Raw genomic sequence first — 16,558 nt, 5'->3', positions numbered from 1 at the left:
ATTAATCCTAAGCAATTAACCAAGTTGTCCGACATGTCATTGGTCCCTCGACGCTTCGTCCGATTCTTCGGCGCATCGTCCTCTCGTGCAGCCTATTGCCCAATCGGCCAGTTGACTCCACAACTCCGATATCCTTGGCACAATACCCGCTCTTCTTGGCCCGATGCCCGAGTCCACGGCCCGAAGCCTTCTGTCGATACGTCGACCGATCCACTGGCCCGACGTCCAATCTTCTGACATGTTCCTTCGGCACAATATGATTTTCCTGCTTTAATTGTCTCATCCTGATCGAAGCATCCTGCGTCACTCAAAACGCAGATTAAATCATAAACATATATCAAGTAGTTTCATCATCAAAATACGAGATTCAACAAAAAATGGGTGCGATTATCCCAGCACTAAATCACTAGATCCCATCATAACTTCAAAGTTAAGCATACTTGGGCGAGAATAGTACTAGGATGGGTGACCCCTTAGGAAGTTCTCGTGTTACACTCCTTTTTACGCCCTGAGCTACGAAAGCCTCTCCCATAGACCTCTGAGGCGATGGTTTTGGGGTTCGGAATTTACCGTGACCGCTACGCTGTTAGCGCACTGGGGTCGAACCGGTGACGCGCGCAATGCACGCTGGCGATTCCGCCTATCACATCGCAGGTCGTGACATGCAATAAGGTGACAGATGATGAACGCTGCACGGGTGCAATCATATTAGCACTAATGCATCAGATCCTATCAGAACTTCAAAGTTGAGCGTGCATGGGCGAGAGTAGTACTAAGACGGGGGACCGTACTTAATTATGCTAGACCACTAGCATAATCACATATATTACATGATAATAATCATATCAATATTATAAACTTAAATAAAGTAGAAAACCAATAATCATTTCTAAATGACACCTTCAGATAAAACTTTGATTAGGTTAAGTAGGTTTGAACTAATTAATTTGATCTGGAATCACCCTAAACCGACTTGAACCAATCAAACCTATTTGATTTAGTTAATTAACAAGCTCAAATCAATAAAAGAAGAGAAATTTTAATTATTTTATATAATGCTAACCTAAACCGAGCAAACCCTCGAGAGTCTTAAATGGGTCATGTGAGTCGCACATGTCTATCCCAAGTAATAGGTTGGGCTGAGGTACAATAAGATAGATAGAGGAGCGACGATATGTCTAACACTAATCACATAGCTAGGCAAGCCTAACTTTACCGACTAGGTTGAGCCTTACTCCCAAGTTAGGCTTAGCGTTACCACTAAACTAAATCATGCTTAGCTGGCATATTAGCTCATGCCTAGACACATGATTTGGGGTCGTGTCTGGCCACATGACCTAGATCATGCTTAGTCATATGGGTTGGGTTATACCTGGGCTAGATCATACATGACTATATAGGTTAAGTCATGCCTGACCACATAGGTTAGGTCATACCTTACCACATGGGTTGGGTCTTACATGACCACATGAGCTGAATCATACATTGTCATATGAGTTGGGTCATACATGATCATAGGAGCTGGGTCATGCTTATCCATATGGGTTGAATCGTACATGGTCATAAGGGTTGAGTCGACCCAGTCTAGTAGATCAACTTGACTTAGGTCGGACCCTAGTTAGATTCTTCTTTTCAAATTAGATTTAAAAATTCTAAATTAGAAAAGAGTAACTTAAATTCATAAATTAAAGAATATAAATTCATGATCTTATATTGAAAACTAATTAAATCATAAAAATTCATATATAATTCTTAAACATAGATATATCTAATTAAATAGATTAGAATTATTTTATTAATCTAAAAATAAAATTAAATCAATCTTAAAATTCGCTTAAGCTTGAGAGACCATTATAAGTCAAATAATCATTCTAACATCACAAATCAATTATCATTATTTATTAATCATAAAATTTTAAAATTAAAATATTATTATACATAATAAAATTAGAATAATCATAATATAAAAAATTAAAATTAATTAAAAAAGAATAAAATATCATATCTCTCCTCGGGATCCTCTAATTGGGGAATCCTCTCCTCAATATTTCTATTATCAAGCTCAATTAAGAATAAGAATGTAGGAACCTCTTTGTATAGAATAAGATGAGCTCTCCCCTAAAAGGTAAATAATAATTTAATTTTTATTTTACTTTCACGTATAAAGATAGAAATATAATATTTATTGCTTATGGTTAACACACAAAAATAAAATATAAACTATTTACTTTTTAAAAATCATATCACTCATTTGAAAATAAATCAATTAATAATTTAATTGATTGGTAAAATATCTAACTTATACACATAATTAAGAAAATTAATTTTAACCATTTCCTTAATCATACTATATAAATAAAAATTTAATAATTTAAATAAATAATATATTTATTTATAATAATTAATTTATATTAAGAGAGAAAATTATCGGTGACAAGATCAGCCAACTCCGGAATCAAAGCATTCCATAAAGCAAGGCTTCTTATGGGTACTACATCAAACAGGCAGTAAGTATAGTTTGGACTCTCTTACGTGCTGTGATTTGTAAATATATGAAAGAGAATCCATCTTTTTTACTCGACGAGATACCTGTGCTGTGATTTTACGGGTCAGTGGACCCCTTTGATTCGTTCCTATTTCTCATGGTAACTGAGCGGGAAAGAGAATAGGTGTCGTGGTTTATATATATATATATATATATATATATATATATATATATATATATATATATATATATATCACAGCACAGGTATCTCGGACGAGTAAAAACTACATTGATGGTACTACTTAAAGCGATAATGGTACCGTCTATGATGATGATAGTATTATCAAAGTTCAATAGTATAGTTTCATTTTAAAAATTATAACCGATGGTAGTATCAAAGTTCAATATTATAGTTTCGATCAATATTTTGAAGTCGAACGAGTAATTTATGAGTCAAGATTTTGGTCAAGATTATCTTGGATATTTTGAGTTTGTATTAGGTTACAATAAAGCTCATTTACCATGAAAGCTCGCACTAGTTGTTAGACTTAAAATTGAACTAGAATTGAATATTGAAAGGCGAAATACGTGGTTAAAGTTGTTCCGAGAGATGGTATCAACGGTATTATCTATGATGATGGTAATATTATCAAAGTTTAATAGTATAGTTTTATTTTAAAAATTATAATAGTATCATCAGTACTTCCAAGTCATTAAAATTTTTTACTTTATTTTTAAAATCTTCTAGGGCTATAAATAACTTATTTGAGCTTGCCTAATAAAGTATCGATATCTAAGTTTACAAAGTGTTATAACTCTTTTTCTTTGAGTAGTTTTAAATTTCTTTCTTATCGAGTTAATTTGTGATATTAAGTGTACGACTCTATTTTAATATAATAAGTGAAAATATTTTTACATTTTTTTTAAAAAAATATAAAGATAATTTATCTTTACCTATTAAAAAAAAACTAGTGAAAGTTGATGACCTTAACGATAGAGGAAAAAAAAAAATAGATTAAAAGAAGTATCATTTAAATTTCTTTCTTATCGAGTTGATTTGTGATACTAAGTGTACAAGACATGAGTCTATTGTAATGGAATAAGTGAAAATATTTTTAAGTTTAAAAAGAAGAAAATTATAAAGGTAATTTATCTTTACCTATTAAAAAAAAATTTAGTGGAAGCTGATGATAGAGGAAAAATAAATAGATATAGATAAAAAAATAAGTATCATTTACTCTTTTTAGCATTTATATTATCAAAAAATATTATATACAAATTAGGTATAGAGTATTTTGTGTAATTTGGGAGGCTACAGAGAAAATAATAAATAAGAAGTGGTAAACGGGATTAAAAATGAAAGATTTTGGATGTTCCTATTTAAAACCCTCGCTTCCCCAAAACCCTTCTCCTTCCCTTATCCATTTCCTTGCCTTCATCCTTACTTCCGACCATTCCAAGCAACCCCAGAAAGGAAACGCGAACCGTGGAGGAAGAAGAGGAGGACACTAATGGCTCTTCTTCCGCTGTCCTCCGCGTCCCCTTTCTCCTACCGGTCGGCCTTCCCCTCCGCCCCCAGTACCCGGGCCTTTCCCGTCCTCAACGCCTTCCCGGCGACGGAGAGGAAATCCCGCAGAAAGAAGAAGAAATCGAGGCACGACGATCCCGATTCCCTGTCTTCTTCTTCTTCCGGTGGGTTGTCGGTGTCGACCGTGGAAAAGGGCCTGAGGTTCGCCTTCATGGAGGAGCTCATGTGGCGCGCCAGGAGCCGCGACCCGGCTGGCGTGGCGGACGTGATATACGACATGGTTGCCGCTGGGCTTAGCCCTGGGCCGCGTTCTTTCCATGGGCTCGTCGTCTCTCACACCCTTTCCGGTGACGAGGAGGGCGCGGTGCGTTTTCTTTTCTGCGCTTTGGATATTGTGTCGTTGAAGTCAAGAAAGCGACTCTTGGAGGCTGACATTATTCATGGAAGCAGTAATATTTGAAGAAACTATGCACGCCATAGTATTGTGATTGTAATTTAGTTGTTGTTAGAAATATGAATCTTGACTTATGATAATGAATTTGTCAACAAATTAATTGTGATCGACTAGTTTCACTTGAATACGATTAGTTCCATGTATATTGTTTAACAAGGAAGCTAATCGAAGGAATATCTGGAAAAATGCAGATGGCCTGTAGGAGGCTAGGGCCTAATTTGGCTAGAATATGAGTCTAGGTATCATCTAACATTGATACTGTAGAAGAGCTAGATTGCCCCTTCCTAGTGATTGAGCATCATTTGCAATGTTGAAAAGATTAGGGCTAAATAAGTTCTCAAAGACAACTAAGGGTCTGAGAAATATAAATGAATGTTAAAGAATTGAACTTTGTATGGGAAAAAAGCAGTGATACCTATATCTTCATTGCATATTCGCATCCTTGTTTGTGAATCATCGATCATAAACTGCAGAAAGGAGAAAACAAGTAATTTATAAGGTACTAAAATGAAAAGGTAGGAAATAAGATAAACGCAATGCTGAATGGCCAAAGGCATATTTTTGTTGCAAGTAAATTCTTAAATTACAAGAATATATATATTTCTTTAAACAAGCCTAAAGCACTATATGGTCTTTAAACTAAACACATGTAAAATTGTTAAGTTACTTGAGGCAAATAAGATGGTGCTTGGCTATTGAGTACAAGCCAAAAGGAGAGAGGGCATGAAAAAAATAGTGGTAGGAGGATATTCTTCTCGTTCATTTCTTATGTATCAATTGCACATTAATGTATGAAATAATTTTCAAAGCTTAAAGATTGAGAATAATGGAAATCCATTGTACGACAGAGTACTAATGAGGACTAAGGAATCATGTTCCTATTTTATATTTCTCTCAAAGATAATGTGCAAGGAAATAGATATTAATCTAATATCTCAGTTCTCTTTATTAATAGTTATTGTCTAATCGTTGAATGCATTGACTTACCAGCACATCACAGTGTCTAATATTCTCGTTTTCTGATTTTGTGATTGATCTAAATCTTTACACTCTTCCCAATACTAGAACTCATGGCATTGTCAAGTGGTCAGCTAGGCAGCTTCGCCAGTGCTGGGGCAGTTAACAAGTCTCAAGATGCCTATGCTTGCTTAACCATCATATGTAAATTTATTATGAAAACCATGTTAGAAACTTTTGAACTATGGATAAATTCAAACTTTAACCTAAATGACTCAATGTTATTAGAGTTATTACCAACTTTTTTTGACATAATCCATAATCAAAGCATGTCTTCTAAGTTCAGTTTTCTCAATGAACAATTTGCTTGAAGTATTTACCCTGGAGCATTACGATGCTTAAAACATCATGTCTTTGTTTCTAAATTGATGTTCCCATGAGTTGTTTTTTACATTTTTAGATGCATCATATTATTTCATAGTCAACGTCTGATGTGTGTCATTTTGGGGTATCAGAGAATTTCTCACTTGAATCGAATCCCATGAAAAGCTCTGCGTGGGTTGCATGACACGACAATAATAAAACCTCCACCACCATTGTATTTATCTCTCTCCCAATTGAATTTTATCTTCTCTACTTGGTTCATTTATCAGTTATCACACATCTTTGCCCTAGATCTACTTATTATTAGCTTTGTAAGGATTGAAGATTGAAACTATACCGGGCTTTGCCTACTGGAAGTCGCTATTTGATATTGGATTGTAACATATAAATCATTTGATGTCATAGTTGAGATCGTTTGAGCATATCACTTAACAATTTTGGTTCAACCTTATTTTGCATGTGGCAGCTACTATATACAACTTCAATTGTATATTGAGAAATCACATAGTGCTAGGATCCACTTCCAAAATTAGGATTCTTTCCATATTATTGTCTAACCACATTCTACTCCTGATCCAATTATGAAGACCATCCAAGCCTCTAACTCTTATCTCCAATCAGACGTTACATTTAATCAGCGATTTCAATAGGCGCTTGGGTGAGGCGAGGCCCGAGCACCTCGCTTCATTTCCAGGCGGCGCGCTTCAAAGAGGTGCTGCCTGGGCGCTCGCCCGAGCCTAGGTGTCGGGCGCTTCGGGCGAGCGCCTGAGTTAAACTAGGCGATCGAACCGGTATTTTAGGTCTGGTTCGATCTCCGGTGCTTTAGTTGGTTCAATCGAACCAACTAAAGCACCGATATCAGCCTTCCTCTCGCGACTTCACAACCCTAACCTTGCTTGCCGCTCCCGCTCCTACTGTTGCTGCTTGTTGCTACCGCTACCGTTGCCACTGTCGCTGCTCCCGCTCCAACTATCGCTGCTCGCTGCCCGCTGTCACCGCTCCTGCTACCGCTGTCGCTGTCGCTACTCGCTGCTGCCGCTGCTACTGTCGCTGCTCCTGCTACCGCTGCTCGCTACTACCGCTGCCGCTGCCACTGTCGTCGCTCGCTGTTCCCGCTTTTGCTGTTTGCTGCTACCGCTGCCGCTACCACTGTCGCTGCTGCCGCTACCGTTGCTATTGCTGCCGCTGCTCTCAGTCTACAGCCTCGGTCTTCCTCTTACTCACACTCTTCTCACTTCAATAGTATACTATTAACAGTATATTGCTAACTGTATACTAGTAAAAATATTTTTATTTATTAGATTAATAATATATTATTTTAATTTTAATGCTGTTAATTTTTATTTATTTGAAATTATTGTTATTGTTTTGAATTTTGAGACTTTTTGTTAATGTGATATTGTGATTTTGCAAGATTTTCTTAATTTAATATCATATTTTTATTTAAATAATTATATTTATTAATTATATTATATATTTTTATATTTTAGCCCCTTGCTTCGTTCGGACATTTTTGGACCTTGACGCATTTTTGCACTTAACGCTTTTTAAATCACTGCTTTTAATCCAATTAGAAAAATCATCTAAAACTTAAAATCCAAATTACAAAAAAACCCTATTTAAATCAACTAAAACTTCTCAGGTATAACAACTCCTGATGATGAAGCAGGCTACCACTACACCACACTAATCTCACACATCCTATCTAGATCATAAGAACTAATCAGATTTTTAGTGGCATTATTCCTGGCATCCCATGTTCCTGTAGATCCTCAAAATTATACTCTGGTATCGCTCTGTTACCCCCTGATACGATTTAATTCATATATCTAAAGAACTATCCAAAATTAGGATTCATATTATTGTCTACATTCTACTGTTAATCCGATTTTGCAAGATCAGCTAAACCTCTACTCTCATCTCTATTCAGACCCTATTCCTAATCCAATTGGGAAAACCATCCAAAAGTTGAAATATAAATTACAAAAATACCTTTAATCAAATCAACTTAAAATCTGGATACAATACGAGCAGTTTACATAATATCTTATTTCATAGTCTGCATCCAACATGGGATGGCTGGAGGTAATACATTGCCATCATAATATTTTGTTCAGTATCTGGGATCTGATAATTAGTCAGAGTCAACTTTCGAACCTAGATATTGACTATATTATTCTCTTTCTCCAGTTAGATTGCCACTTAATTCATCATTTTCTTGTTTTTTTCCATGTTTGCAAGATAAACCACGAAATCTATAGAGTATAGTAATTTGTCTCTTATTGTTTTTCTGTTGTGTTCTCATTTGACAACACTCTCATACTGGATATATATTGCATACTATGCAGATGCAGTCATTGAGAAGAGAATTAAGTGCCGGCCTACGCCCTCTGCATGAAACTTTTATTGCTTTGATTCGTTTGTTTGGCTCTAGAGGTCATGCAACCAGGGGCTTGGAAATTCTGGGTGCAATGGAAAAATTGAAGTTTGATATCCAGAAGGCTTGGCTAGTCCTTGTTGGTAGGATACTTATCTGTTGGTTAGATCTAGAGATTCATTTACCTCAGAGTTCTCTAAGAATATTTCTGTTTGAATTTAGAGGAGCTAGTCCATAATCACCATTTGGAAGATGCCAATACTGTATTTTTGAAAGGAGCTAAAGGAGGTTTGCGAGCCACCGATGAACTTTATGATCTTTTAATTAAAGAAGACTGCAAAGCTGGAGACCATTCTAATGCTTTGACCATTGCATATGAGATGGAGGCTGCAGGAAGAATGGCTACCACATTTCATTTCAACTGTCTCCTTAGTGTACAGGTAGTGTTTGAGTATTTTATAATGTTGACATAAATTTCAAAAACTCAACAAAAAATATCATTATTACAAAAATGTTGATAACATGCTTGTGTGTAATTTTGTCTTTTGTGTGCCTTACTGTAGCAAGATATAAAAGTTGTATAATTTTATCAGTCAACATAAAGCTTTGTGCCACAAGAGGTCTAACTCCCTCATGTTTCTTTTTACCTTTTGGAGCTTAAGGTGTATCTTGCTTATTTGTTTATTTCTTTTTAAGCTTCAGGGAATTGAAATTTTTGCTAAATTTTTTTTTGCCACTAATTTTTCTTCTTGAGATTGGTATTGAAGATTTGCTACTGTTCTAGGCTTTAATTAGAGAATAATTTGTTATGAATGGATCATGTAACAAAAATGCAGCAAAAATGTTGATGTCAAAAATAACTTTGGTACTTATCTGCAGAATCTTAAAGGTCAACATTCATGTTTGTTTAGGCAATGTTTTAAGATTTCTGACAAATGTAAAGCACAACCCTTCTTTAACTGACCGCGAACTGTCTTTGCAAGAATACGGCATTATGCACATTCAGGTAGATTTCTATGTCTGATTAACACAGGATTCTCTCTCAAGTCTTGGAACACAATACCAATCAGTAGACGAAATGGATTTTTAGGTATAGACTTCTTGGTGCAGATTGCTTGCATTACAGTTAAAAATAGGAGGGATTTCTTGCTTGGATTAGTTACAGTTTATTGCTCCATTTTTTGTTGGAGAATATACTCTTTCTTTATAACACAAAACTTATATCCACTGCATGGAAATTCTAGTTCCTTTTTACTGGTTGTTCATAGACATGCTTCCTAATCTACAGTTTACTTCTTGGCATCATGGTGCAGGCAAATTGTGGAATTCCAGAAATAGCTTTTGCAACATTTGAGAACATGGAGTATGGGGGTGAAGGTATATATCTTACACAGAGGTTATTGCAGTTATTTTATTCTTCATGATGTTCTTTTATTATTATATTACTTGATTAATTGATGATTATGCAAACTAGAGATGTTCAATTGCATTTGGTTGTTTATTGTAAAAATTCTTTGATTTAAGTCGTATGTCTGATGACAGATCAAACAACTCAGCTGCTTGGCACTGCTAGTAAATTATCTGTTAACAATCTTACAAACTTTATGGATTAAGGTCATGCGAATAATCATTATCTTTGCTAGTATTTCTTTTTTTGTATTCATATCTATCTATGCAATCAGAAAGAAGTTATGTTTCTTGTATGATCATGTTATTTCTCATGGAGCTGCTATATGGCGTCATTTATTAACTTACTGTGAAATCCTTTGCTCCTTAATGGTGAAATAGAGTTGCTTATATAGTTATATGGTTTGATCATGTTACTTGATTGTTTATGTGTTGTGCCAAGTGCCAACCACTGGCATAATATATATTTTATCATGCTGTGCTTGTGGATTGCCTAATTTGACTCGAAGGCATGTCAGAAAAGCAGACATATATTCTGAACTGTTCCATGCTTTTTTTTCTTGGATCATCAACATTGACATAATCTATAAATTACTTGTGTGGTTTTGTTGTGATTGCTGCAGCTCATACCCATGTGCTTGACATGCACTGCACGAATCATAACATGCATAGATAGTCCATGTACAACATTCATGTCTTGCAGGTCTTCACTCTCCTAACCAATCATAGCACAATTTAGATTGATGAGAGGTTTTCTATTACAGTATAGAAGGTTTGAATGTCTATGACCAAAATGTTGTCCAGAATAAGAGTTAAACCTGGCTACTTTTACATGTGTTAATATTTTGAATCTGGTTACTGCCTGGAGAATGAAAAAGCATTTAATCTTGCTGGAGGTTTTCATGGAATAGAAGAATTTTCACGGAACCTCCTTGGAAGCAGATTGCATGGTTGTGAAAGCGACAAGAAATCCGATTGGGTGGAAGATCAATGTACCTGGAAGGAAGCTAGGAGCCCTGACCACTTGTGTTTTGATTAAACAATTGACTTTCTTAGCTATTTCTTTCTTTCTTTCTTAGTTTCTTTCATCGTTTGCAGTCATTTCATTCTCGAGTGAAATAAATCTATAACCCTGCCTATCTTTGCCTCAGCGAAGGTACTTACCTCATGATGCTTTGTATCCAATATTAGGTGCAAGGCATTTGGTTGGAAGATCAACAACATTTTATGTGATTTTGTGCATTTTAGTGTTTAGGAACTAGAATGCGCTCTTTTGGCAATATGCTAATTACTCATTAATTGATCCTGAATTGCACTCTTTTGACTGTGGTTATTGCAGTTTGTTATGAATTGATCCTGAAATGACTTTTTTGTGTTCTGAGATGATTCTGGTTATTGCCTCAGTGAAATGACTGTTTTCACTTTTATGTTCTGTGACCTAGCAATTGGGATCAATAATTCTGTCTTTTAATCACATTGGCTAGGTTAGATTTTGTTGACTCCATTTTTTTCCTATTAGATACATTGGCAATAAATAACAGATAAGTAGATATTCAGCTTTAGCACATTATCTTCAATCATGTTCTCTTTCCATCAAAAGTGCCTTATCATTGAAAGTGATTGGGATTGGCCAACTCGCTTCCTAGAATACTGGCTGAGAATACTGCTCTAAACAAACTACTTAGGTGTGGTAAAGACAAGAACATTGAAATGTTTCTGTATCTCTTTGTGAAAGCAAAGAGGATATAGTGTGCAGATAGGAACTAAACTTACTAATTGACAGTAAAAAAATCAAGAATATAGTTACCAAGCAATGGTATATAAATGTGCACTGAGGAACAGTCTGAGGCACATATCTATGTCGAAGGGGTTGGAATTATAGCTAGCATAGGAAAAATTTTGTAGCAAAAGCAAGGGTGGTTACTATGAAATGCTGACATCATAATAATGCATAAGGTAGACTAAGATAGCTAGAAAATTGGGCTCAACAGTTGTGATTCTGTAGGAACTCGATAAATGCTTGTTGCCATTTTGTTTCAATCCTTGCCATGCATTAGTTGTTATTCCCACTGAATGAATTACGTTCTAAAGTACCTCCTGAAGTTGGCCTTGTTTCCAACTGAAATCAGGATTGCTTGACCAAAAGCAACAAACTATATAAATACCACTGATAAATGTTCTGGAGATTATGTACTTTCTACACTTCTATTTTGTTGTAATCCTCTTTGGTGTTCTGCTTGTGTTTTTTTTTTTTAATTTTAAAGTTGTATATGCAATTTCTATGTAGTTTGATTTTACTTTTTTTTATTAGTGGCAAAGCTGAAACTGCTACTCTATTTTTCTACTTTGATCATGAACCAGTTCTGTTTTATTATTAGATACTTTGGCTGTTATATGTCAATGATTTTGTAGTATATCTAAGTAATCATGCTTTGATGAATTGGTAACCGAACTGCTTCTGCAACTGATTACTGCATCATCTTATAGATTACATGAAACCTGATACCGAGACATATAACTGGGTAATCCAGGCATATACAAGGGCAGAGTCCTATGACAGGTAAAACCTTCTGCTTAAGCATTTATATATGTTATTATTACTGGCCTCTTCCTCTTTTGTTTTATTTAATTATTTTTTTTGCGATTTGCAATCAAGTTTATGACAACTGAAGTCAGTGTATCAATGGTTACATCTATTAAATTCTTCTTAAGGACCTTTTTAAAATCATTACCTAATGTCCACTATGTTTACTGTCTGTCTTTCTTCCTCTCTCTGTTAAACAAATAACATCTCATGCCCAAATTTACTATATCGCTTACCATGAAGAATGCTCTGTACGATCTAACTATGAATTATTGGCCAACATGCCAAACAAGATAGAGGATTTTAATCACTTCTTCTTAGTATATAAACTCAATAAATTCCAAGAACAAGAAAAACTCAAGAGGGATAAGGGTGTATTCAGTCAAACACAATACTCATATTAACCATGGTTGTCATACAAAGGAAACAAGATTTTAAATCTTTATTGCAATGCTAATATCAACACAATACTCGTGCTATACTTTTTCCCTTATTTGTTAAATTCCATCTGTCATTCTTTCAGCATTTTCAGAATAAAACAAAATACCTTTCACCAAATTGAAATATTGACAATATTATTATGCCACCAGTATTTCCAGAATTAAAGAGTTCACTAAATTAAGAATGCTCATTCTTTTCTGGTCAGACCACTGTTATGCTTCCTCACCGCATCGAACAGGAGAATTAGCAAAGGGAACTGCAGAAAGAAGGATGCATTTATGCTTTTGTCAGAATGCCAACAGGGAGGTGCAGCCACTACAAGATATGGTGCCGAAGTTCACTAACATCATCATATTAGGTTGTGCCTGGAGAAGATAAACAAGCTCGCTCACAAAGCGAAGGGCATATATATTTGGACTACTGCAATTGGGCTCTTTTAGGTCATTCTTCGGTCTGCTTGAAAAAAATGCATTGTATACCAGGGTTTTCAATTTCGATGTGCACCGCTTGGTACATATCGGTTTGAGAGGATACCGACACGCGAACCGCCCTCTATTGAGCTGTCACGAATGATCGTCGCGCACTCGCAACAACTTCGTTCAACGAATCGTTCGTCGCTTTTGCATGCTTGTACAGAGACATGGCAGTCTGTTTTGCTTTGGTTTTGTGTGTTTTGCTTGTAAAAATATATGTTCGAACATGTTGCACTACTATAGTGCGACTGCTCATCGCGCTGGGCCAAAAAGCCCCAAAATGGCTTCGTTTTCGAGTGCCGCGGGTTGTTTTCTACAGCCCGCTGTAGTGCCCAAAACGTTAGCCATCTCAGCAACTTGGAACCCCCCGGGGGCACAGGGTTGGATGGGGCTTCGGTATATTGTCGGGCGTTGAAAAACTCTTCACAAGTTTGCATGTTAACTTGACGGGAACTTGCCTTCGCGCTCGATACTCTGTGAGTAGTTGTTTGTGGACTGACAACTGTTCGTTCTACCTTCTAAAGTCCTTGTTTTCCTCCTTCCTCTCTTTTCTCCTATGAACACAAGAGCACTGAATATGGGATATTCTTGAAACGAGCTTGGAGGAATTCTACCATGGCCAACGAAGGCTTCTTGGGGTAGAGAGCTCGCAAGGAGAAGCTGAATCCCAGATCGACAAAGTTGAGGCCCTAGTCGATCGACTGTTAGACGACACCAAAGACTCCGTGCAACATCTGCAGGAAGTCGTGGCAGAACTCATTTTCAGGGTGACTATGCTCACAAGGGCACTGAATGCGGGAGGAAGCAATACCCGCGTTGCGCCGCCACAAAACTTGAGGGCACCCGAGCCGCATTGTTATGGAGGTGCAAGAGATGCTAAAGAGCTCGAGAATTTCCTATTTGACATGGAACAATACTTTCGAGCTATAAGGTCTGATTCGGAAAATACTAAAGTTTTTGTAGCAACCATGTATCTGAACGGAGATGTAAAACTTTAGTGGCGAACCCGTTGGGAGGAGATCGAATAAGGTCGATGTCGAGTGGACACATGGGAGGGACTTGAAGCGGGAGTTGAGAACACAGTTCCTACCGGAGAACACAGAGTTCGTCGCAAGAAGGAAGTTGAGACAACTCCGCCAAAGTACTTCTATTCGAGATTATGTGAAGCAATTTTCTGCACTAATACTGGACATACAGGACATGTCCAAAAAGGATAAATTGTTTAGTTTCCTCGATGGTCTGAAGCCATGGGCTCAACAAGAACTGCATCGAAGGAATGTCACCGATGTGATCGGGGCAATTCTGGCTGCAGAAAGGCTCACCGACTTTGTTTCCTCTGAAAAATTAGGAAAAAGGAAACAAGCTTCAAGAAATTGCCCTCCAAAATATTCTCTAGGGAAGGAGCCCGGGGGCGAGCAAAGGAAGAACTCTCACAAAGGGCCAAGCTCAAAAGGCAAGGCCCCAAAACCTGGTGGATGCTTCTTGTGTGAAGGGCCGCACATGGTGAGAGATTGCCCACAGAAATAGGCACTCAATGCTTTAACAACTTCTATCCATCCCCTCAGATCGGACAAGGGCAAGGTTGTCGCTCTTAGTTCGAGTAGTTCAGAATCCAACAGCGACGATGAGGAGTCGTAAGGACCCCGGATGAGAGCAATGCGTTTGTTGAATGCTATGCGGGGTCTAGTGGGGGAGAACATGAAGGCAAGGCTACAAAAAGCAGGAAGTAGCGAGCTGATGTACGTAGACATTAAGCTCAATGGCCAAACGAACCGTGCAATGGTGGATACGGGCGCTACCCACAACTTTATTGTCGATCGAGAAGCAAAGCGACTTGGGCTGATATTGGAGAAGAACCAAAGTCGAATGAAGGCGGTGAACTCGGAGGCCAAGCGAATTTCCGGGTTGGCAAAGGGAGTTCCCATCAAGATCGGAACATGGAGCGGGAGCACGAACATGATGGCGGTGCCATTGGACGACTTCCAAGTGATTCTTGGAATAGAGTTTATGCACGTGACGAAGTTGGTGCCAATGCCGTTCCTAAACTCCCTATGCATGATGGGAGGTGACGACCCCTGTGTGGTTCCCGTCTCTCGGAGAGGAACCAAGGACCCCCTACAGATATCAACATTACAATTGAAGAAAGGGGTACGAAAATGTGAATTAACATTCGTGGCTGCTATGAAGCTAGAGCCACTTGACGAGAAGGCAATTCATGAACCTGCTATGGTGGCGAACGTCCTGAAGGAGTTCACAGACGTTATGCCACCCGAGTTGCCGAAGACTTTGCCACCACGTAGAGGCGTGGATCATCACATCAAGTTGGAGCCAGGAGTTAAGCCTCCAGCGAGACCACCCTACCGCATGCCCCCTCCAGAGTTGGCAGAGCTCAGAAAGCAGTTAGGTGAACTACTAAGCAATGGTCTCATCCGCAGTTCTAAAGCACCATTCTGTAACGGACAAACTTCTAAACAAGATGTTGGATGTAATGCTTATGTCTGTCCGTTGTCTTTTGGCATGTTCATGCCTTGTATAGCAGGTAGAGGGGCGGCCGAAGGCTTATAAGTCCCATTTTAGTTGGGTTGGTGGCCTCTTTAGGCTTGTAAATAAAGGTTGTGTCATGTGGACACGTTCGAGAGCTTTTCGGTCTGTAATGGACCATTTTACCCTTTGTTGTGCAACTATTCAGAGCTTGTAAAGTCTGTTTGTAACTTGCATTGTCTATGAAGTGTTTTTCGGACATGTTTGCTTGTGGATCCCGATTGAGGCGTTCTTTTTAACCCGTTCTCTCTTTTGTTGGTCCTAAGGGACAATGGGAGGCTTCGGGGAGGCTGACCTTTGCGGACGGACGCGCGAGGGTGCCGCACGCCTTAGGCAAAACCAGCTAAGGTCGTGACAATATGGTATCAGAGCGGGACAAGCACTCATAGAAACACTTGACATGCAAACGTGGGGGACCTAGCGGGGCTGCGTTGAGGGCAGTCAGCGCACGCGCGACCGTTTGAGGGAAAACGGGCATGGAGATGTAGGGAAAAGAGTCGCTCAGAGGCGCGGGCATCTAACATTGGCATTCAGTGGAATGGCCAACCCTTCGCGCAAGAGGCACCACGAGAACAGGCAAGCTTGGAAGAATTTGGAGCGCACAAAGGTTGGGATGGCTGAGTTTGAGCTACGGCTCAACGTTGACAACTATACTTGATGGTGCTCTAGGCAAGCGAGGCGCTTGGCAAGAATGAGACCATCCAAGGTGGAATGAGTTGCTCAACGACCAAAAGAGTTTTGCAAAGCTCACAGAGGTGAGGGGAATTGCTAACTCGAAGAATTTGGTACTCATGCATGGGCTTGTATGCGGACGATGGAATGTTCGTGGCCATCCCAAGGCGGCCGAGACTCGGCGCCAATGGAGCATTAAAACTTTCTCTTCGGCATGCAAAGGATACGTCCGTAGAAGGCTGAAGTGTGCAACGA

The 16,558-nt window shown here is 38.2% G+C and overlaps 1 protein-coding gene and 1 pseudogene across 1 annotated transcript in view; both read left to right on the top strand.

Annotated features, from left to right (window-relative positions):
• The first annotated feature begins 379 nt into the window (after positions 1-379).
• Positions 380-498, top strand: LOC135675254 (5S ribosomal RNA; annotated as a pseudogene).
• A 3,384-nt stretch (positions 499-3,882) lies between these two features.
• Positions 3,883-16,558, top strand: part of LOC103985662 (uncharacterized) — a 33,098-nt gene continuing 20,422 nt past the window's right edge. Inside the window, exons 1-5 of the mRNA XM_009403429.3 lie at positions 3,883-4,377; positions 8,157-8,328; positions 8,408-8,625; positions 9,499-9,562; positions 12,080-12,152. Of these exons, the coding sequence (XP_009401704.2) occupies positions 3,997-4,377; positions 8,157-8,328; positions 8,408-8,625; positions 9,499-9,562; positions 12,080-12,152 (908 nt within the window). The 5' untranslated portion in view covers positions 3,883-3,996. The remainder of the gene's footprint in view (positions 4,378-8,156; positions 8,329-8,407; positions 8,626-9,498; positions 9,563-12,079; positions 12,153-16,558) is intronic.

Source organism: Musa acuminata, chromosome BXJ1-5 (genome assembly GCF_036884655.1).
Source record: "Musa acuminata AAA Group cultivar baxijiao chromosome BXJ1-5, Cavendish_Baxijiao_AAA, whole genome shotgun sequence".
NCBI lineage: Eukaryota > Viridiplantae > Streptophyta > Magnoliopsida > Zingiberales > Musaceae > Musa > Musa acuminata.
Note: the sequence above shows the minus strand (reverse complement) of the source record. Positions and strands in the feature narration are given on the sequence as shown.